The following is a 24660-nucleotide window of genomic DNA, read 5'->3' on the forward strand; positions in this document are numbered from 1 at the left end:
GGAATTGATCCTCCCTTACCAGCGGCTGGGTGAGTAATCCGCTCGGGTTTGCTTTCAGGAGCTTTTGTTCCCTGAGCGCTTTCCGTAGAGTTCCGGAGGACGGGAATACAAATGGCAGCCTCCTGGACTCGGCCCAGAGGAGCCGAGAGCCCGGGGCCCCACTCCTCAGTGCGCCCTCAGAGAACAGCAGCCAGTAACTCCCGTCTGCCTGACCTCCGGACGTGCTCCGAGCTCACCGAGCCTGTGGCCAGTTCAAGGTAACACCAAGCTGTGAGCTTACTGTCGGCTCTGTGTCTGTAGCCGGTTTTCCCGTTCCAATACCCGCAAGCTCTGCGACACTTAGATACCCCCTATCCTTTTGTGACCCTGCGGGACCTGAGGCCACGCTGACCCCACGTGGGCTTCGCCCCGGTTTAGCCTCTGGAGCGATGTCCCTCAGTGGAACAGACTTTTAAAAGTCCTGATTTTGTGCTCCATTGCTCCCCTGCTTGCGGGGAGCCGGCCCCTCCCCCTGCGGTCTATCTTCCCGTCGCTTTGGATTCACTTCTCCGCCAGTCCTACCTTTCAGAAAGTGGTTGTTTTTCTGTTTCTAGAATTGCTGTTCTTCTTCTCTTCAGTCTGCCGATGGATTTGCAGGTGTTTGCAATCTTTAGATAAGCTATCTGGCTGATCTCCTGCTAGCTGAAGTAGTCTCAGCCTGCTACTTCTCCGCCATCTTGACTCCTCCTCCCAGTCTCCCTTCTTTAGGAGAAGCCTGCTTCTCCCTCTCCGACTTCCCCTGCTTGTGTTCCCTCTCTCACTGTCTCTCTCTCTCTGTGTCAAATAAATTTAAAAAATCTTAAAAAAAAAAAAGTATTCAAAGTATAAAGACTCTAGTCTGAATTTCAGTGCTAGCAACCAATCTGGAAAGAGCTGCCAGGACAGTACCTGCTAAAGATTGCAATGATTTTCATACTCCTGGTGCTTTTTTGGTTGTGCTTGAATTATAGACATAGACCAGGTGGGCGTTAGCAGATCTTCTAGATCTCTGAAGTGCTTCACAATGACTACATTCACTGGACATAGTATTTTCTTCTATATTTACTAATGTGCTTTATATTTAAATTCAATGAAATTCAACATGTTGTTTTGTGTTTAACACCACCCGTTTGGTAATTATTGGAATAATTACATTCCCCAAAGGAATACTTGAGTGTTAGGGCTAGGAAAGGTTACACCATTTTAGTTTAAAATTATACTTGCTGTAAGAAATAAATAATAGATTCCTAGGCACCTAGGTGGCTCAGTCAGTTGAGCTCCGATTCTTGGTCTCTGCTCTTGACCCAAGGGTGGTGGGACTGACCCGCACATTAAGCTCTGCATTCAGCTCAGAGTCTGCTCAGGATTCTGTCTTTCCTTTTCCCTCTGCCCCTACCCCCACTCACATTCCCTCTGTCTAAATAAATAAATCTGGACTCTCTGCAGTCCAACTTGTAAATAAATATTAAATAACAGTAGGGGCGCCTGGGTGGCTCAGTCACTTAAGCATCTGCCTTTGGCTCAGGTCATGATCTCAGAGTCCTAGGATCAAGACCCATGGTGCGCTCCCTGCTCAGCAAGGTGAGGGGCTGCTTCCCCCTCTCCCTCTGTCTGCCACTCACCCTGTTTGTGCTCTCTTTCTCAAATCAATAAATAAAATCTTAAAAAATAAATAATAACAAAATCAGGATTTACCTACAATAAAATGAAAATTTCCAGCTTATCTATGCTTCTGGACATACTATTTCCACTTTTCAGTACACTTACCTTATTAGTGGCTGATATCGGATCATGGTGATTCCTGATAGCATATCTTTTAAATACTTCTAAGACTAATGTAAGAAAAATGATTTATTAATTTTTATATCAAGGATAAGCCTTTTGAAATCACGTCCATTCATTATATTCTTTCATTCATTCACCAGAACTTTATCACACAGTTCCTAGGTGCTAGGCACTATATTAGGTTTTGGGTTAGTGTTCGCAGCATATTTGTATCCATCAAGAACCTTGAAGTTTCATTCTGTTTAGATATGCTGGGCCATTGAAGAAAAATGCTCTTCAGCATAGAAGAGTTGTGTTGCCTCTACTGGCTCTGTTGCCTCTGCTTTTCACATTACTTAATTTCTTAAAGGTTGAACTTGGTATCCCATCCTGTGGTAGCTGGAGGAAAACTTAAAGAAAGCCTTTTTGAAACATGTCCTAATAGTCATGGGTCACCATTATGACATGCTGTTCTAGATAAAGGATACCTGATTCATGAAAAAAGTGATCTGTCAAATATGTATTTTTTTATATACTGAAATTTTTGTATTTTTTTATTTATAAATTGGTATATTGATATATAAACTGCATGTAATTTTAAAACACCTATTTTTAACTAATTAATTAATTTTATGTTAGTCACCATAAAATACATAATTAGTTTTTGATGAAGTGTTCCAAGAAAAAAAATCTATTTTAAGTGTAGACTTCAAAGAAGTTTGCAAAGCATAGGTCCTTATAATCACCATCCAGTCATTAACCCAAGAGAGAAACCTGGGTGTTATTCTAGTTTCCTCTCTTCCTCACATCCAAAGAAGTACTAGTTTCTTTCTTTCTTTTTTCTTTTATTTTTTTTTTTTTAAGATTTTATTTATTTATTTCAGGGATGCCTGGGTGGCTCAGTTGGTTAAGCCGCTGCCTTCGGCTCAGGTCATGATCCCGGAGTCCTGGGATCAAGTCCCGCATCGGGCTCCTTGCTCAGTGGGGAGCCTATTTCTCTCTCTGCCTCTGCCTACCACTCTGCCTGCTTGTGTTCTCCCACACTCTGTCTCTCTCTTTCTCTCTCTCTCTCTGACAAATAAATAAAAAATCTTTAAAAAAAAAAAAAAGAAAAATACCTTGCTGTCTCTTCCCAGTCATTTTATTCTTAGGCATCAGTTTCTGAGTAGGAGATTGTTTCTTAGCAATTGACTTGGTGGTGACATTATTTGTCAGATAGGAAATATACATTGAGAAGTAGATTTGTGGATGGAAGATGATGATTTCACTCACTTAGCACTCTAGGAGAAAAACAAATTTGCCTTATATTTCAGTTTTGAAATTATCAGAAACATCTTCATTTGATTTTAGATTTAGGGAATCAACTGTGAGGGAAGAAGAGAAGCATTTTTAAAACATCCTTTAAACACCATAAACTATTTTGAGATTTTATATTGATGTGGAAAAATCATTTCGCTAATGATAGGTGGGAAAAATTACAATGTTTGTTCATGTTTATTTATGCTTGTATTGATAGTTAAGCTTAAGTTAATGAACTCTCATTTTTACCTATATACGCTGGGCTTTTAAAAAATGTCTTCCCAATTGATACTGTTCAAATATCAATACTACCAAAAGCCATATATAGATTCAATGCATTTCTTATCAAATATTCCACTAGCGTTTTTACAGAAGTTAAAAAAAAGGTCCTAAAATTTATGTAGAACCATAAAAACCCTGAAATAGCCCAAGAACTCCTGAGAAAGAATAACAAAACAGGAGGCATCACATTTCCTGATTTCAGGCTATACTATAAAGCTGTAGTCATAAAAACAGTATGGTACTAGAATAAAAACAAACAATTAGACCAATGGAATAGAATTAACAGCTCAGAAATAAACCTAAGTATAACAGGTCAGCTTATATTTGACAAGGGAGCCAAGACTACTCAATGGAGAAAAGACAGCCTCTTCAATAAATGGTGCTGGGAAAACTGGATACTCACATGTAAAAGAATGAAACTGGACTCCTATCTTACACCACTCACAAAAATGAACTCAAAATGGATTAAAGACTTATATGTAAGATCTGGGGTTTGGGGGTGGTACCTGGTTGGCTCAGTTGGTTAAACTCTAACTCTAACTCAGGAGTGTGAGTTCAAGCCCTGCATCAAAATATGACACCTAGAGCACAAGAAACAAAATAAAAAATAAACATGTAGTACTGCATCAAACTAAAAAGCTTCTATACAGGAAAAGAAACCATCCACAAAGTGAAAAGACAACAACCTATGCAATAGGAAACATATTAGTAAACCACTTATCTGATGAGGGGTTAATATCACAAATATATAAAGAACTCATACAACTCAATAGCAAAAGAAGAAATAACCCAATTTTTAAATGGGCAAAGGATCTGAATAGACATTTCTAAGAAGAAGATATACAAAAGGCTAACAGGTACATGAAAAGATGCTCAATATCACTAGTCATTAGGGAAATGCAAATTAAAACCATAATGAATTATCACATCATACCTGTTAGAATGACCATCATGAAAAAGACAGAGATGACAAATGCTGGTATCAATGTGGAGAGAAGATAACCCTTGCACTGTTGTTGGGATTGTAAGTTCATATAACCACTATGGAAAATAGCATGGAGGATCTTCAGAAAATTAAAAACAGAGCTATCATATGATCCAGCAATTTCATCTCTTGGAAGATACCCAGAGGAAATGAAAACTCTAACTTGAGAAGATATCTGCACTGCAGGTATGTTCACAGCAACATTTTCACAATAACCAAGCCATGGAAACAAGTGTCCATTGATGGATAAATGGATACAGGAGTTATGGTTTATGTACATACATGAATATATACATGAATATATATACCTGAATATTATTTAGTCATGAGAGGTAAGGAAATCCTATCATTTGTGACAACATAGATAGACCCTGAGACATTATGCTAAGTGAAATAAGTCAGACAGAGAAAGATAGATACTGTATGAGCTCACTTATATGTGGAATCTAAAAGCAAAAAGAAAAACCAGACTCACAGAAAAAGAAATTGGACTTGGGGTTACCAGAGGTGGAGAATGGGGGGAGAGGGAATTGGAGGAAGGTGGTTAAAAGGTGCAAACTTCCTGTTATAAGATTAATCGGTAGTGGGGCATCAGTTGGTTAAGTGTCTGACTTTTGGTTCTGTTCAGGTCATGATCTCATGAGTTGTGGGACTAAGCCCCATGTTAGGCTCCACATTTAGCACGGAATCTGCTTGGATTCTCTCTCTCTCTGCTCATCCCCCCACTCATGGATTCTCTGTCCTCTCTCTCTCTAAAATCAATCAATCAATATTAAAAAATAAAAGATAAATAGGCACTAGGAATGTAAAATACTGTATAATGAACACAGCTAACACTGCTGTATGATATATTGGAAAGTTGTTAAGAAAGTAAACACTATGGGGGTACCTGGATGGTTCAGTTGGTTAAGCATCTGACTCTTGATCTCAGGGTTGTGAGTTCAGGCCCCACGTTGGGCTCCATCCTGGGCATGGGACCTTCTTAAGAAAAAAATAACAGTGAATGCTATGTATTCTTATTACCAGGAGGAAATTTTTTCTTCCCTCTTTTGTTCTTTCTTTTCTTTGTATTCTATCTATATGAGAAAATGGATGTTAGCTGAACCAACTGTGGTCATCATTTCACAATATATGTAAATCTAAGCATTATGCTGTATGCTTTAGACTTATATAATGATGTATGTCAATTATTTCTCAGTAAAACTAGGGGGAAATGCCTTCTCATAATTATCTAAACATGTCTCAAAAACCATAATGAATTTATGAATTGTGAGATTTGCCTATTAGATGGTAAAAATAATCTCTAAGGTAAAATAATTGATAGGAGAGGATCTTCTTACCTTGAGTGGGAGCAAAACATGGAAGGAATATTTAAATGTGACAATAAAAACATAATAAACTTCATTTTTGCTATAGACCTTGCCTTGACCTTAATTGTCAACATATTTTTTATTTTCTATACCATAAATATTCTATATCCTCTTATTTTTCTTAACACAGAAAGAAGAGATATTCAATATAGTACCTGAGTAAAGGAAGTATTTTGGGGTCTAAATGTTTACATTAGTTATTTGAATAGTAATGGAATGAGGATGATTCTAATATAAATTATTTTTATTAACCTGCTCTGGAGTGTTATTTAGAAAAGTGAGTAGTCACTTTGAAAATTTAAAATCCTCAAAAAATTAAAAATAGAGCTACCATATGATTGAGTAATTCCACTAATTGGTATTTATCCAAAGATAATGAAAACACTAACTTGAAAAGATATCTGCATATTCATTGCAGCATTATTTGTAGTAGCCAAGATTTGGAAACAATGTCAGTGTCCATGGACCAGGGCACTTGGGTGGCTCAGTCAGTTAAACATCTCACTCTTGATTTCAGCTCAGGTCATGATCTCAGGGTTGTAAAATCGAGCCCTGTGTCAGGCCATAGAGCCTACGTAAGATTCTTTCTCTCCCTCTCCCTCTGCCCCTCCTCACCACTTGTGCACTTTCTCGCTCTCAAAAAAAAAAAAAAAAAAAAAAGGCAATGGACAGATGAATGGATAAAGAAAATGTAGGATGGACAGCTAGCTAGCTAGCTAGCTAGATAGATAATGGATATATATCATTCAGCCATAAAAAGGAATGAAATCTTGCCATTTGCAACTATATGGATAGACCTTGGGGCATTATGCTAAGTGAAATAAGTCAGAGAAAAAAAACTACCATATGATTTTACTTATATGTAGAATCTAAAGACAAAAATAAAAACCAGCAACAAAATAAAAGCAAAACAAGCTAATAGATACAGTTAACAGATTGGTGGTTGCTAGAGGCAAGTTGCTGGCAGGGTGAAGGAACTCAAAAGGTACAAACTTACAGTTACAAAATAACTTAGTCATGGGAATATATTATTAATAATACTGTATTGCATATTGAAAAGTTGCTAAGAGAGTAGATCTTAAAAGTTCTTACCACAAGAAAAAAATTCTATAAAAAAATTCTGCAACTGTGAGGAGATGGATGTTATACTAGACATATTGTAGTGGTCATTTCACAATCTGTACAAATATTGAATTGTTATGCTATATACCTGAAATTAATATTGTTATATCAGTTATACCTCAGTTTTTATAAAGTCCTAATCAAAATCCCAGAAAGTTGGTATCAGCGAATGGATTCTAAGGTTTGTATGTGAAAGCTAAGACCTAGAATTGCAATACAGTACTGAAGAACATAATTGGAGGACTCACACTAACCCATTTCAAGACTTAACTGTTAAGGTACAGTAATCAAGACAGTGTGGTATTGGTGAAAGAGTAGACATATATATCAATGGAAAAGAATAGAGGGCCTAGAAATAGATTCACACAGATATAGTCAAGTAATCTTTGACAAAGGAGCAAAGACAATTCAATAGAGAAAGGGTAGTCTTTTCAAGATGATACTGGAAAAATTGGATATTCATATTAAGAATCTAGACATAGACCTATACCTTTTACTAATTGTACTCAAAATGGATTGTAGATTAAATATAAGACACAAAGCTATAGAACTTTTAGAAGAAATTTAGGATAAAATCTAGGCATTCTTGGGTTTGGTGATGAATTTTTAAATATAACACCAAGACCATGATACATGAAAGAGAAAATTGATTAGCTGGGCATCATTAAAATTAAGAACTTCCACCGTGTGAAAGGCACTATTAAGAAACTGAAAAGACAAGTTACAGCTTAGGAGAAATATTCACAAATCTTATATTTGTTAAATTTTATGTATATAAGTATATTTTTATATATATCCATGATGTACAAAAATTCAACAACACAAAAACAACAGGTGTTAGCAGGGATGTGGAGAAAAGAGAGCCCGTGTACACTATTGGTGGGAATACAAATTGGTGCAGCCACTGTGGAAAACAGTATGAAGATTCTTCAAAAAGTTAAAAATAGAACTACCTTAGGATTCGGCAATTGCACTACTATATATTTTTTTTAAAGATTTTTATTTATTTATTTGACAGACAGAGATGACAAGTAGGCAGAGAGGCAGGCAGAGAGAGGGAGAGAGAGGAGGAAGCAGATTCCCCATTGAGCAGAGAGCCCGATGTGGGGCTCGATCCCAGAACCCTGGGATCATGACTTGAGCCGAAGGCAGAGGCTTTAACCCACTGAGCCACCTAGGCACCCTTACACTACTATGTATTAATCCAAAGGATACCAAGATACTAATTCAAAGGGATACATGCACCCCTGTATTTATAGCAGCATTATTTATAATAGCCAAGATATGGAAATACACACACACACGCACACACACCCCATACCATTCCATATGTATATGGAATATTAGCCATAAAAAAGAAGGAAATCTTGCCATTTGCAGTGACATGGTTGGAGGTAGAGAGTATTATGCTAAACGAAATAAGTCAGTCAGGGAAAGACAAATACCATATGACTTCAGTCTTATGTGGAATTTAAGAAACAAAACAAATGTGTGAAGGGAAAAAAAGAGAGAGAGGCAAACCAAAAATAGAATTTAACTGGAGAGAACAAACTGATGGTTTCCAGAGGGGAAGGGGATGGGGAGGGTTGGTTAAGGAGTGCCCTCGTCATGATGAGCACAAGCTGATGTATAAAAGTGTTGAATCTCTATATTGTATACCTGGAACTAATATAACACTGTATGTAAACTAATTGGAATTAAAATAAAAATTTAACCTCCCCCAAAAACTCTTACAACTCAAAAATAAGGAAACAACTCCATTAAAAAATGGGCACAAGAGCTGAAAATGCAAAGAAGATATACAGATGGCAAATATGCATATGAAAAATATGTTCAACATCCTTTGACATTAGGGAATTGTATATTAAAACAACGAGACACCACTGTACAACTATCAGAATGACAATGTGGAAAAAAAAAACAACCTGTCAAATACCAAATGCTCAAAGGAATGTGGAGCTAGTAGGAATGCAAGATGTTACAGCCACATTGGAAGTTTGGTAGTTTCTCACAAAGCTAAACATAGTCTTACAATATAATCCAGCAATTGCAATCTTAAGTATTTACCCAATTGAGCTGAAAACTTATGTTCACACAAAAAAGATGCAGATAAATATTTATAGCAGCATTATTCATAATCACTAAAATCTGGAAGCAACCAAGATGTCTTCAGTAGGTGAATGGGTAAACCAACTGTGGTACATGCAGACAATGCAATATCACTCAGTGATAAAAAGAGAGCGTGTGCACTCTGAAGACAACAAAAAGACATGGGAAAACTTTAAATGCATATTGCTATGTAACAGAAGTCAGTGTGAAAAGGCTACCTTCTGTATGATTCCAGCTATATGACATTCTGGAGAAGGCAAAACTATGAAGACAGTAAAAAGAGATTGAGGGAGAGAAAAGGAGGGTTGAATAGGATTATTATTCCATATTTATAATTATATAATATATTATTATTAATATATTACTAGGGTCATGGAGTTATTGTGTATGATACTTATGCATTAGTTAAAACCTGCAGAACTTTGCAGCACAGTATAAATCTTAATGTATGCAAATTAAAATATTTAGGCAGTTAGAGGATCCCAGGAAGGAATGAATAAAGACTATGACAAAAAAGCTAACTATTATTTCACCTGTATGAAACAACCCCGCTGGAGGGGTAGCAGGAGGGAAGGTGCTGACCCAAGTAACTTTGAAATGAATGTGTAAGACTAAATACTAAAGAAATTACACATTATGGTTGTATTTAATAAAGTTGTTTTCAATGGGGATTCAGGTTGAATATTTTGATACCACTATGCATATATTCTAGAATTGAATAGTTAAGTAAATGGACGAAAGCTGGTATAAGTCAGATTTCTCCTTATTGGATTAGGAATTTACAGATAAGCAAGGGAAAGAGGCTGGAAGGATCCTTTTGATGATAGATTAGAGTTGGGCAATATCAGTGTGAACTCATGTTCAGCTTAATGGAGACATAGATGGTTATTACATATTATAGAAAATATATATACACACAGGTCAGTTATACACACATGCATTTTCTTGCGTTGTTTGCAGAAGGTATGAAAAAAAAATACGATGACCCAGTGTTGAAAAGTATACCAAGCCACCAGATCTTTGGTTCTAGACCATTCTCCAATTAAAGGAACCATACCTCCTTGGAGAAATGTCTGATTTTAGGACTGGGATAGGAAATATATGAGTCTAGAGAATCTTATAGTGCCAGAAAGTAAGGAATGAATGAATTACCTGTAAATTATTTGTAAATAATTATAACTTAATTGTAAAAAATGTACAATATTGCTACACGGTGTTAATAATAGGGAAAACTGGGCGCAGAGTATGTGGGAACTATGCTCTCTTAATTTTTCTGTAAATCTAAAACTATTCTAAAATGATAATGTATATCAAATAAATGAAAGTACTATTGGAAGATCTCACAATAACCTGGTGGTTTCTGTCTCTTCTGCAGCTTTGAAAGTGTGTGCTGCCTTGCTGACTCTTCTTCTCTCTCAGACATCACTTTTGATGGCAATCCAATAGCTCAAGAGTCATGGTACAAACATACAATCCTTCAGAATATGATGCAGCTGCGCCAGCTAGATATGAAGAGAGTCACGGTGAGAACTCTTTGGAAGTACTTTCCATAGTGTCTTCCTTACTGTGGATTAAGAGACTGGGGTGCACATTCTTTGCTTGAAATGCTTCTTAGTTTTAATAAACTGTGGATTATCGTGACTATATAATTCATAACTATAATTACAAATCTTTTACCACCTGTCCCTCATTCCCAATTTCATTGAATAGGGCTGTTAAATAACAAAAAAATTCAACAGAGGAAATTTAAAAGATCTAATTGGTGTTATTAATCAATTCATGAATTTGACAGCATTCTTTCTAACAAGTGGAGGGGAGCTCCCAGTGACTACAGAAAAAGAAAGGTTTTTAAAGGTAGAGAGGGAGTGGAAAAAAGGAAATTATTAGCAAAGGATCCATGGTTTTAGGCAAGGTCACCCTTCTAAAGGGAAGGGAAGGGGCCTATCGGTAAATTTCCTAGTCCTGACCAGGAAATTCACAGGTTGACTGGTTACAGATTACATTTCTGGGGGGTCTAAACTGTAGTTAAGTTAGGTAGCAACTCTTGGTTTACTGGCTTGTGACCTTAACCTAAGTGATGCCATTTTGGGTCTGTGGTTTCCTTTTTAACAGGTTTTATTAAAAAAATTAATTTAAATTAATTAGTCATCATGATTGTTTAAAGTAACCATCACAGTTGTTTTTCATTCTGGCTAATACCCAACTAAAAATTTATTTTAGAACGGATGAGTAAAAATGACATTCATTAAGTTACATAATGTAATGTTTCTGCACATGGGTGCCAAAGCCAGACTGCTTGAGTCTCTATCCTGGTTTGACCAGTTTCTGGCCAAATGACCTTCAGGAATTCACTTGACCTTTCTGTATCTCATTTTCCTTAAAGTAAAATGAGGGGTAGACAGTCATAATTACATCACAGAGTTGTTGTCAAGATAACATAAAGCATTAAACCTTAGAACAATGTGAGGCTCAGAGGAAGTGTCACGTGGAGCTGTTGTGTTGTTATTGACGCCATACCTCTCAGAAGAGTGCTTGTTTATTCATTCGATCTGCATGTTAGATGTTTTGTATACTTCGATGTTTTAATGATTCCTGATCTAAGCAAAATGCTATATATGCACCTTTTAGTTGTACAGTGCGCATTTGCATTTTATAGGCTTCAAGAAGTTCTGTAAGAAAGAAATTTGCCTTAATTTTCATTGCATATATCAGATTTATTTCAATATTTTGCTATCTCAGATATTACTCATTAATGATCTCAGTTGGATAATCTCAGAGCTAGAAATATATCCTAAGCCTCCACTTGCCTTCTGACTTCTAGATCCTACTAATGTTGATGTGGATTCTGAGTGGTCAGTTAAGTTTATTTAATTGCCAATTAATTGACTCCTTGCCTATAGCCATTTTCACAATGTTTGCATTTACATTTCTGTCTCAGGAATATCATGGACATCTCAGGTGACAGGGAGGTAGTTACAAGTATTGATGAATTCGTTAATGCCAGGGGTCTTCTGGGGGCTCTGCCTCTTTTTGTTCTAGCATGGAGAAACAGTTCTTTGTCTTCAGCTTGTTCAGATCTATCCTGTAAACTCTGTTTCATACTTTCACCCTTATCTCCATGTGTTTCTTCTTCTTCTTCTTCTTTTTTTTTTTCAATGATTTTATTATTTGTCAGAAAGAGAGAGAACATGAGCTGGGGGAGCAGAAGGCAGAAGGAGAAATAGATTCCCCGCTGAGCAAGGAGCCCAATGTGGGGCTTAGGCCCAGGACTCTGGGATCACACCCTGAGCCAAAGGCAGACACTTAACTGAGCCACACACGCATCCCTCCATGTGTCTCTTAATTGAGCATCTTTGGTACTTAACAATTACTCTTCCTGGTGAGGTTGAGGTGGGTGGGGTAAGAAATGAAGCTGACTCATTTATATAAGTTAGTACTTAATTATATATTGTGTTTCCCATAGTGAACTTATATGTCAGTCTTGCCCACCCAACTGATGTATACAATCCTTACAGGCAGAAACCATTCTTCTCCCTTTCCTGATCTATACCGATGTCCTAAATATGTTTATTTCCTTTCCTTCCCTATCTCACACAGTGCTGAGAATGTAGTAATGTTCATTAAAGTCTTAACTGAATGAAATTTATATACTTTCATGCCTGAAATAAAGGAGAGTGGTGCTATATGTAATCATTGTCTTTGTACATTCCATGAGTTGTGTTTGCCTGGTAAGGAAATGAGAGAAAATCACCTGGGATGGGAGCAGGGCCAGCTGTTCTGCTAAAAATCCCTGTACATCTGCTCCTTCACAGCTTAATTTGAGAAATTAAAAAAAATTAATGTCTTACTAAAAGCTTTACTTGAGATATAATGGGCATAAAATTAATTGCACTTATTAACTGTACAGGTTGATAAATTTCAATATGTGATCACCTGTGAAACATCACCACAATCAAGCTTTTTCATAATCTACTACCCAAAGTTTCCTCATGCTACTTTGTTATCCCTCCTTTCCATCCCTCCCCACCCAACCCCCATTGCCAAGCAACCACTGATTTACTTTTTTGTCATTATAGGTTAGTTTCCGTTTTCTAGAATTAATGGAAACAATTTCAAAGTCATAGGAAAGTTGTAAGTACAGTAGCAAAAACTTTTCTTGGGGCGCCTGGGTGGCTCAGTGGGTTAAAGCCTCTGCCTTGGGCTCAGGTCATGATCTCAGGGTCCTGGGATTGAGCCCCACATCGGGCTCTCTGCTCAGAGGGGAGCCTGCTTCCCCCTCTCTCTCTCTCTGCCTGCCTCTCTGCCTGCTTGTGATCTCTGTCTGTCAAAAAAAAAAAAAAGTAAAATCTTAAAAAAAAAAAAAACAAAAACTTTTTTCTTGAACTATTTGAGAATAAGCTGCTGATTAGATAACCCAACCATCCTGAACACTTTAGTGTGTGTTTTTGGCAAGCAAAGACATTCTCCTGTATAAATGCAATATAACCAATGAAATTAGGAAGTAAACACTGAATAATTATTAGTGTCTAATTCTCACACCACTCTCAAATTTTACTGGTGGTGTCAATAATTTCTGTGTAGTGAAACGATCCAGTTTGGAATTATATATTACATATGGTGCATTTGGTAATCAGATTTCCCTCATCACTGTTTTTCAGGAACGGTTTCTTTTTTTTTGCCTTTCATGACTCTAACATTTATGAAGATTACAGGTCAGTTTGTAGAATGGCACTCAATTCAGGCTTTTTGATGTTTCCTCGCAATCAACTTTTATAGATTTTTGCATAAATAACACAGAAATGATTTTTATTTTTCTCGTTGCGTCGTACCAAGTGGTATACAATTTCTCTTTATCCTTTTATTGATGTTGGCCACTTTAATTACAATGGTGTTTGCCAGCCTTCTCTATGTAAAGTTATTCTCTTTCCCTTTGTAATCCCATTCCTCATAAAAATTTCAGTTTTTTCATTTATTCATATTAGTATGGGCTCATAGTATTTAGTCTTACCTTTTATTTGTTACTTTTTAGTGACTTTAGTGTAGAAACAGCATACCTTTTTTCTCAGTAGCTTTTTAAAAAAATATTTTATTTATTTATTTGAGAGAGGGAGAGACATTGAGAGAGAGTGTGCATGAAAGAGGAAAGAGGGAGAGAGACAAGGAGACTCTGGTAAGCATGGAGCCTGACATGGGGCTTGATTCCACGACCTGAGATCATGACCTGAGCTGAAATCAAGAGTTGAATGCTTAACTGACTGAGCCACTCAGATGCCCTAAAACAGTATACCTTTTAAAAGACTTTCTGTTGGGGCGCCTGGGTGGCTCAGTGGGTTAAAGCCTCTGCCTTCAGCTCAGGTCTTGATCCCAGCGTCCTGGGATCAGGGCTCTGATCAGCAGGGCTCTGCTCAGCACATCAGGGCTCTGCTCATCAGGGAACCTGCTTCCCCCCCCTCCCTGCCTACCTCTCTGCCTACTTGTAATCTCTGCCTGTCAAATAAATAAATAAAATCTTCAAAAAAATTAAAAAAAAAAGACTTTCTGTTAACAGAGTTGACAAACAAATGGCACATATTCTGGCCATGTGTTTTCGTGAACAAAGTTTATTGGAACGCAGCTGTGTCCGTTCATTAATATTTTATCTCCATATGCTTTGATTCTACAGTGGCGGAATTCAGTAGTTGCTAGAAGAAACTATATGGCCTCTAAGTCTAAAATATTTACCATCTGGCTAGAAAAATTTTCTGACACCAGTTCTGTACCATTTTTTTTCTCTTTAAAAAAGACATCTTGATTAATTTTTATGTAATTTACCATATAAATATTCTAGCTGGGGTGGATTATACAAATACTGAATGAACCTCTGTGCACTAGAGCTATGTGCTGAGGACTCTGTGAACTCGGGCACTGTGGAATATTTACAGCTTTCCAGGGAAACGCAGTGATATTTGAGATCTTTGAGACACTGAGAAGACTATGAGCTCAATGTTATTTGCCATTTCAACACGAGGTCACACTGTATTTACCTCTGTGGCATCGTATCTTTGCAAAGTGGTGGTTTTGCTAAACAAAATACTATGCCCAAATCAGTATGGAACAGGAAATGAGGTGTGCCAATGTGCAGTCTAAATACAACATTTGAGAAGTTGTGTAATGTCCTACAGATATACAGATTTCATTGGTAAGCAGTGTGGTTCTTTAAGAATGGTGTACTTTTTCTTTCAAATTATGTGTATCATTTTTTCAAATGGCTGCTAAGTTGCTGGAACATGAACGACTTAATAAGTTGTTCACTAACTACTGAGTAAACAGAGCTATTAACACATTTCTTTTGACTTAGAAACACCTGAAAAAATTCCTGGCCATTCTTAGTTACATTGAACTGAAAAGTTCCTATACTGGGATCTGTATTAGACACTAGATCAGAACTAGAACTAGATTAGACAAGATCAGAATCATAATTCATGCCCTCAAGTTACTCCCTGTCTAGTGCAGACAGGTTATAATGCAAAATGCCAAGCTAGAGAAGATCAGTTGTTATATGTGTGTACACACACTCACACACACTTACACACATGTGCACGTGCACACATACACAGCACAGTAACATTGAAAGGTAAAGCACCCCTGTGTCCACCAGAAAAATAGGAAAAGTTCCAAAGGAGAAAATACTTGACTTGGGCTTGAAGAGTGCTTATGAAGGAGGATATATCTGTGGGAAGTGTTCCAGGGAGAATGAAGGCATGCGCAATGCAGAGAGATGTGAGGGGATATAGCAAATGTAGCAATTCAACATGGCTGAGCACTGAGTAAACATGGAGGAAAGTAGCAGGAGCAAAGGGCATCTGACAGGCAAGGCCTAGACCATGAAGGGCTTTTTCTGTCATAACGAGGAGTTTGGCTTTTTGTCTTGGACATAATGGGAAGCCCTTGAAGAGTTTAAGGTGGTTAAATTATATTCACCTATTAAGGAGATTGTCTATCTAGAGAGGAGCCCAGGGGATGAATTGGGGAGGATAGGATGGGTAAGATGAGAAGCAGGGGGATTAGTTAGAATGAGAGCTTTGGGGGGAGGGGACGGCCTGATCCAGAGGAATGACAAAGGATAATATGAGGCCAAGAGAGAGAATATAAGTTTATGGCCTCTATTCCCATTTTGCTTTTGTTATCTCTGTTAAGAAAGTATAGAAATAAATATTAAGATAAAGAAGGTGAAGCCTAGGATAGGTGAATAGGTAAGTTGAATCTAGAGTAGGGACTGGCAAACTTGATCTGTAAAGGGTCTGATAGTAAATATTTTAGGCTGTGGGGTCTATACAGACTCTGTTGAAAACTACTGACCTCACTGTAGCGTGAAAGAAGGCATAGACACTATATAAATGAATAAGCGTGGCTCTATTCCAATAACACTTTATTTACAAAATTAGGTGACGGACTGGATTGGCTTTTAGACTGGAGTTTGCCAGTCCTTGATCTACAGCACTGAGTAAACATAGTGAATAAATTGCTAGACCTTTGAAAGTTTTATCAGAGAAGCAGTGTACAATAGTAGAGTAGCTGCAAGTTAATATCAACTAATCTGTCTTTTTATCATAGAAGGAAAGAATATAAATTTCACAAATTCTGACAGTAAACTTGATGCTGAGTATGAAAGAAATCGAAATTGGATTATTAAAGGAGTTGTGAATACTAAGGGAATTTGTCACTAGGAGGCAGCACGAGTTCACTAAAAACGATTCATGCCAGACAAAATTAATTTTCTATTTTAGCTATTGTAAGTAGGCTCTTTCGGAGGAGTGTCAGGGATAGTGTTTTGGTATTTAAGCAGAGCTTTTGACAAGGTCTTTCACGATACTGCTTTGAGTAAGTTGTATGATAACATCGTTAAGTGAATTTGTGATTGGAGCCTTCTTATAGCATAGAAGTAATGGATTCATAATCACCAGCTTCTAGAAAAATCTGTACTGGCATGCCTTGAGGCTTTTTCTTTGAGCCTCTTTGATTCAAAGTTTTTGTTAATGACGGAATGAGAATATTTCTGTTACTCTGATACAATATGTGATTGACAGCAACTCGAGAACTTGGGGATCCTGATAAACTGTTTAATCAAAACAGAATCCCAAAGTAGCTCAGTGATCTACAGCAGGGTTTGGCAAACTATAGCCAGTGGGCTAGATCCATCCTGCAGACTGTTTTGGAACAAGAGAAGAATGGTTTATTTGTTTTTAAAGCATTGTATTAAGAAAGTAAAGAACAGAAAAACAACATGTGACAGATCTTTTGTGGTTCACAGAGCCTCAAGTATTTACTATTTGGCCCTTTCTAGAAAAAAATTTGCTGACCTCTAGTGTAGAAAAAAAAAAGCAGAATTTAGCAAGATAAAAATAGATACATTGAAAATCCTGGACTTTACTCCATAACAAACAATTCTCAGCACAAATGCAAATTTATGCGAGATGAGATTTAACAAATTAAGTTCAGATTGATTTAATTGTGAGATGGGATTGTTAGAAATTAAATAATTTAAAACAATCTGATCAAAATAGAGAATTCAGAAAAGTTGAGATGGTAGTCCCCATTTTTTTCTTCGATGATCAGATTACACCTGAACTATTAGTTTTAGAGGAGTGATAACAAACTGATGTATTTCCAGAGAAGCTGGCACAGTTCGTTGACAGAGAAGACATAAGGAAGATACTGCAGTGGTCTTCAAATATATTCACAACTGTCCGTAAAAAAAGAGAACAGACACTGTATAGACAATTGTAGGATAGAGAATATACATTGTATAGACAATTCTAGGGTAGGCAGAATTTTTTCCTTTTAATTTCTGAGGCAGTATTTTGCTAAACAGGCACTATTCTCAGAATTCTGAAACAGGCACAATTTCACAATTTCTAATGTTTTCACTTGAGACACAAAATTAGCTGGCTTAATATGACCTTGTTTACCATTTGCCCTCCAAAAATTGGAACTGTCTGAGACAGACATGAGTTTTCTATGGTGGGAGCTGTTACTGACGTTCCCTGTTACCTTTTGATCATCCTCTTTTTGTCAGGTGGGAGGATTCTTTTCCCCTCCCCTTTGAACTTAAGTGTAGCCATGCAACGTGCTTTGACCAATGAAATGTGAGCAGAAGTAATGTATGTAGTTTTCAGGCAGCAGCTTTTAAAAGCCAAAGTGTGATTTTCACTGCTTTTCTCCTGTTGTGGTGGCCCTCATGGGAGCATGGATTGAGTTGAAGATGCCACCGGATCACGGCATCCAGGAATACTTAGGCACTGCAAGGAGAACAGTTGCAGGGTTCTTTGCATGATCAAGATGTAAACTTTTGTCGTAAGCCAGTGTAAATTTTGAAGTTATGTCAGCATAACCTAGCTTGTTCTGGCTTTTTACCCCCCTAGTATTTAACAGCTAATATCCCCAGGCCAAGAGAAGTTAGGTAATATGGCTTCCAGCCTTTGCTCTGACATTAACTAGGACCTAGACAGATCAGTTTTATCTGTTAAAAAAAAGACTGTTTGAATAAAAAATATGGACTGCCTCTTCTAGACAAAAACTCTGCTTTTAAAGTCTATTTTAATATTTGCTATAGTCAGGGAAAATAATGTCTTTTATAACTAACCATCCTACAGTGTATGGTTAAAAACCCACATTGCCATTTATTTTCTTTAATTTCACTTCATAAATTACTGCATACATTAGGACTACTATAATTTATTTGGAGAAAAACTTTTTCTCATATAAAATATGCATTTTGTAGAGCCTTAATAGTCTGCTAAGAGTATAATCTAAGTTATCAAACACCTATTAAATCACTGTACTTATTAATTATTTTGAAATCATTTCTACATTTTATCTTCATGAACAGACTAAAGTAAGAAAAAAAGATTTTATCCTAGATAGATCCTTTTGCATTGCTATATAAAGAATATGGCTTTTATCCCAGAAATTGAACTATTATCATGAAGATGCCAGAAGTTTACAGTTTTTTTCCTTCTTACCAACAGATTTATAGCTCATCTTTACAATTGGAGGTTTATTTTTGTTTCCAAGTTCAGTTACTCTATAATTATTTGGGCTGAAATATAGTCATTAGATGTATAAACTCCTTAAAACAATATTTGAGTTGATTTGGCATGTATCCAGTTTTCTTAGGTTTAGCCTTCCTTTTAAAGTCCTACTGCCTTTAATAGAAGCTCAAATTCTTTTTGGAAATCTGATGAAATCATCTCTCAAATATGTGTAGGACGTGATCCATACAGTTTCCAGTACTGTTTGAAATTGACTCTTTGAATAACCAGTGTGTTTCTAGTTCACATTTTATAGATGAGTCAACAATCAAACATCGATATATTTTGCCTTTTAAAAAAATTTGTTCTGAAATAGGTTATACTTAATAGGTACCAAATCAGTACTTACTGAACAGAAGAGTTTAATATAGTTGTTATTCTAGCTATATTGTGAAGCTAGGAATCAAGCTTCTGAATGTTTTCTTGAGTTTGCCTCAGAAGCTCTACCTAGCCTTCAAACACCAAGAATAACTATTTTCCATATCATAAAAGATTTTTTTTAAAAGATTTTATTTATTTATTTGAGAGGGAGAGAATGAGAGAGAGAGAGAGGGAGCATGAGAGGGGGAAGTCAGAGGGAGAAGCAGACTCCCCGATGAGCAGGGAGCCCGATGCCTGACTCGATCCTGGGACTTCAGGGTCATGACCTGAGCTGGAGGCAGTCACTTAACTAACTGAGCCACCCAGGCGCCCTCGTAAAAGATTTTAAATTCACCACAAGTCACATTCATTTTCCATTCCCTTTAAAACAATTAAATCATACAGCAGATTGCTATTGACTTTTTACCTTTCCTTTTATATCTTTCTAAAATCAGTTAAAATACATTTAAATTTGTCCTTATTATAAAAAATTCAAATTCCATTTCTCAGAAGCTATGGCTTCTGGTCCCGATCCTGGCTTTGTCACTAGCTCTGTGATCTTGTATAAATTAATTAACCTTCTCAGAGTATTCAGTACCTCATTTCTAAAATTAGAGTCTTCCAGTGGGTGCATTTCTAGTTTTCTAACTTTTTGATAATTTCTCTTTGTGTATTTTTTATGTCCTTCTTTCATTTAGGCCTTTTCTTTGTTATCAGAAGTATTTATAATAGCTAACCCCCTAGAATACATTTTCATGGCCTCTTTGACCTTCCTTAATTCTAGCATGATAAATATACTGGTCAGGCTAGCTAGATTATGCAGTAGAAACAACTTCCCTGACCTCAGTGAATTAAAGCAATTAAGTTTATTTCATGTTCGTACTGCCTGTTTGCAGTATGTATGTATGTATTATGTGGTCTGGAAACTTTGCTCTGTGTTGTCTTCATTCTAGAACCAAGGCCTTCAAAGTACCCACCATGTGGAGCTTTGCAGATTCTGTAGCAGAGGTGAGAGAGAGAACAGCTATCCCATACGTTGTCTTTAAAAGCTTCCTTCCGAGTAAACTTCCCCCAGAAATAAACACATGTGATTTTGTTCATCTGACATTGGTTAAAGAAAATGATAGCACCTAACTGATAAGGGATAAGAATTGCTATCTTACAATATGGCCTGGATGTGGGAAGACAAAGGAATATTTGATGAACAGCTGTCATGACTATATATTATGTTTTAAATCAAATGCTGCCTTCTGATAGGGATGGAAATCAGTACCACACTTATGGAGGGCAATTTGTAAACATACTAAGATATGTTTACATATCTTGAAATATGTCTTCCATTTAATTTAGTGGTTCTAGTTTTAGGAAATTGTTGGACAGATATATGGAGATGTGTATTTAATAATCAATTCTTTAAATATATATTTACTGACTATCTACAGTGTGCCAGGAGTTGACATGGTCCATACCTTCAGTGAACTCCTGGGGTAGGAGAGGGGAGAGAGAGTAGCAGAGATTTAAATGAAACAGGTTAAGTGCTGTAGTGGGAAATTTAGGGTGCTATGAAAGCAAATGGGAGAAAGTCTTCTGGCCTGTTTTTCAGTTGCCTGATTCTCTCTTCAGCTGTGTACAATATGCTCTTCAGCTCCCCTCCATTAGATTTTCCATTTCGGTTTGTATAATTTTTCATTTCTGTAAGAGTTCTTCAAATGTGCTATATTACTTATTATGGTTTCTTATCTCTGAAGATATTTTCAAACTCATCTTTTAAGAAGGAATTGTTTTTCTCAAATTGCAACATCATTTTGAATACCTATAAATCCTTTTATATTAAAACTTAAAATTTCATGTTTATAATTTACTAAAATATTACTATCTTCAGGGGAAAAAAACATGATCCATACTATGTATACAGATTGCTGCTTGAAAAAATATGTTTATAGTGAATACTGTAAGGTGATACAGAAATGATAAGATGTGAGTTAGCATGTGGGAATCATGGCTGATTTTTAAAATTTTTTCTAAATTTTAATGTCATTTTATAGTTTTCAGAATCTAAGAAATTAGACTGGCCAAATCAACTTAAAAACAAAGTAAAAGTAATAATATTAATGGAGATAATTTATTAATATCAATGGAGAGTTCTAAAAAGCTTTCATACTTGTTTTAGTATTTAAAAAGCTCGGATTTACATCCATAGGTCAAATAAAAGTTGTGAGAAGTATAATTCTTGTTGCTTTTATCATCATAGTAGAAAGTTTTTAAGTCTTTATATGTTGAAATGTAAGTACATGGTGTACAAAGAAAAACTATGTAAACCTGCTCCCCCCTTCTTCTTGCCCTTCTCATTCTGTTTTCTGTCTTGTATTAGCTACGTCCATCACACATCAAAAGTTGGGAGTAGAGTTAAGAATATACAGTTCTTTAGAGTTGGGAAGGAAAAAGAATAAAGAGGAAAATTTCTATGAGGGCATATTTTCTGTTAGCAAGTAGTATGCTTCTCACAAAGAAAACCAGACCGGTAGAACCAAAGAAATCATATAGAAGAGGTTATATACTTAATAATGCTTGTAAACATTTTTTGCTTTTAGGAAGAAGAAAGGCGTATCGCATCTGTTGTAGCCAAAAAGGAGGAAGAGAAGAAGCGGGAAAGTCATAAACAGTCCTTACTTAAGGTACTTTTCCTAAGGTCTACATGCGTGTGCGTCCTAACCCTCACTGCCCTGAAACCGGCTTGCTTGTCAACTGGAAAAGCAGTTTCCCAACTTTGTCAAGTTTTCATTCCTATCGGTAGAATTTTTTTGTAAATAAATACCCTTATAATGTTTATAAGTTACCTATAAATAACCTGTACTTGAGAAATGCAACATAATGTGCATTATAAAACACATGCAAAAGCTACAGATTTTAAGGGGAAGAGATAAAAACTAAATAGAACACAAGTTACAGGGTTTTTTTCCTACACCAGTGCATCACCTTGTGTATCCTTGTGCCATGTCACTTCATTTTGGAGACCCCTATAATCGACCATAATTTACTGAGATATTTTAATGAGCTCTGATACACGGGTTTCTTTTTTAATAATTGCTTTTTAAATTAAAAAAAACTATTAACTTCTCTTAAATAGAGGTGGTAAAGATTTTTGAGGATTTAGGAAGTAAAATTTGTTTCAAACTAGTTTCAAATGATTTATCATATCATGATTGTTTTCCTTAGAATATTTTCTATTAAAATATTTTATACTTGCATCACAACTAAAATAAAGACAGCTTAAAGTTTATAGCTTGTATTATGCTCCTACTGTGTTCTAAAACTAAGGATATCAGACTGATTATCCTTACTCATTCTTGTCTTACGTAGATGCTTTTCTTTCTAAAATGAAAATGCCATTTAGAATTCAAAAGATGACTGGTAGGGATATGAAGTTGTACAAAATAAACTTAGGAAACAAGGGAACTTGTTGGGGCAATGGAAATGTATATCTTGATAGGTGTATGGGTTACACCGGTGTATGCCTTCCTCACAACTAATCAAAGACTACTTGAATCTGTGTGCTTTATTCTATGAAAACTACTCCTAAATTAACAAAACAGAACAAAAAAAACACTTGGTCCCAGGCCCTCTCAGCTTAAGACTACTACTTCAAAAGTATTTAGAACTCTTGATATTATGCTACAATTTTCTCATTTGCTATTATTTCTAACCTCTTGACTCCTCCCCAACTTTATCTGTTTTCCCCTCATCCCATTAATTAGACGTACCTAAGCCCCCTCTTGATATCTCTATCTTTATTGATTTAGCTGATAGAATTTTAGTCTTTTCTCTATTGGAATATTTCTAAGGGTTGGTCAAAAACACACTTTGGTTTATAGGAAATATAGTTGTAGGTAAAATTTTTAAAATGTGTAGGTAGGAGCAAGATTTACCATTGACAAATAATACTATTGGTAAACTTTCTGAATGGTTCATTTGGAAAAAATAATAGAGTTGATTCTTGAACAATATGAGTTTGAACTACACAGTTCCACTTGTTACATGGATTTTTTTCAATAAATACAGTACAGTACTGTAAGTGTATTTTCTCCTCCTTACAATTTTCTCAACATTTTGTTTTCTCTAGCTTACTTTATTATATGAATACAGTATATAATGCATCTAACATACAAAATGTGTTAATCAACTGTTTATATCATTGGTAAAGCTTTTATTAGTCAATGCTAGGCTATCAGTAGTTAAGTTTTTGACAAGTCCAAAATTTTACACAGATTTGCAGCCCCCCTGAGCCAACCCCCATGTTATTCAGGAGTCCTCTGTATTTCTGATCTTACAGCTCCAGTACATAAGCTGCATAAGTGAATGAATGGCCAAATGAATAAAAATATATAAGTAAATAAACAGACTAAAGCTGTCAGACCAAAAGAACACTTTTGTATTGTATTTTAAAGCATGGAAGGCAGAATAAACAAATTCCATTGGTTTAGCTTTAAAGCTGCCAGTATAAGTTGAGCCTGGTATAGGCAACAAATTGCTCTTGACTACACTTTTGCACTGAAATTTTTTTTCTTATATACCCAATTCAGGTGCTGTTCATGCTCAGCATTTTTGGAAATATGCCATTGAACATTTAGCCAACATGGTTTGTACATGTTTAGAAAATTTGAAAACTTCAAAATATAGTGAATACTTCTCTTGAAGTCACTAAATAGGACTCTTTAATTATGAGGGTTATTTAGCTTTACAATTTTTTAATTAGAGGAGAATCATGGGAAATCCAGAGACCTGGATTCTAGCCCTAGCCCAGATTCGAAATCCTGATACCAAAGATCATCAGCATTTGCTGGCTGTTGTTTGATTCGACAGCATGTCCTGATCATTAAGAAAAGTGGGTGGGTGGTTGCGAAGGGACCAGAAGAGTGCATTGACCCGTATCTTCTGTTGCTTTTCTGTCTTCCTGTTTTCCTTGCAACCTTGGAAATGCATGGAAGTGATAGTTACAGGCTCTACTGGTGAGATATTGCTTGGACTATGAAGAGTAGACTCAAGTGGCAAAAGCTGCAAATTTGGAATCTTCTAAAATAATTGTCACCTTAACACAGACTTCACAATATGTTGTTACCTAGCTTTAGAAACATGACAATAACTGATATGCCAGATACATCCATGATCTTTGAGTGGAAGATTTTCTTCTGATACCCCCTTCTGCCTTGCAGAATCTGTAGCCTTTCTCTGGCTGCTGCTGCTGCTGCCTTTTTTTTTTTTTTTTTTTTGCACCACAGATACC

General features: G+C 36.2%; 1 protein-coding gene across 6 annotated transcripts in view; it reads left to right on the top strand.

Annotated features, from left to right (window-relative positions):
• LRRC49 (leucine rich repeat containing 49) overlaps positions 1-24660 on the top strand; it is a 163296-nt gene that overhangs the window by 92011 nt on the left and 46625 nt on the right. For 5 of the 6 annotated variants that reach the window (XM_032342599.1, XM_032342601.1, XM_032342602.1 and 2 more), the window contains 2 exons: positions 10325-10472; positions 21971-22054. In XM_032342599.1, the coding sequence (XP_032198490.1) occupies positions 10325-10472; positions 21971-22054 (232 nt within the window). Of the gene's footprint in view, positions 1-10324; positions 10473-20332; positions 20388-21970; positions 22055-24660 lie in introns of all 6 variants that reach the window. The other variant, XM_032342604.1, reaches the window with a different exon arrangement.

This window comes from Mustela erminea, chromosome 5, assembly GCF_009829155.1.
Source record: "Mustela erminea isolate mMusErm1 chromosome 5, mMusErm1.Pri, whole genome shotgun sequence".
Classification (NCBI taxonomy): Eukaryota; Metazoa; Chordata; class Mammalia; order Carnivora; family Mustelidae; genus Mustela; species Mustela erminea.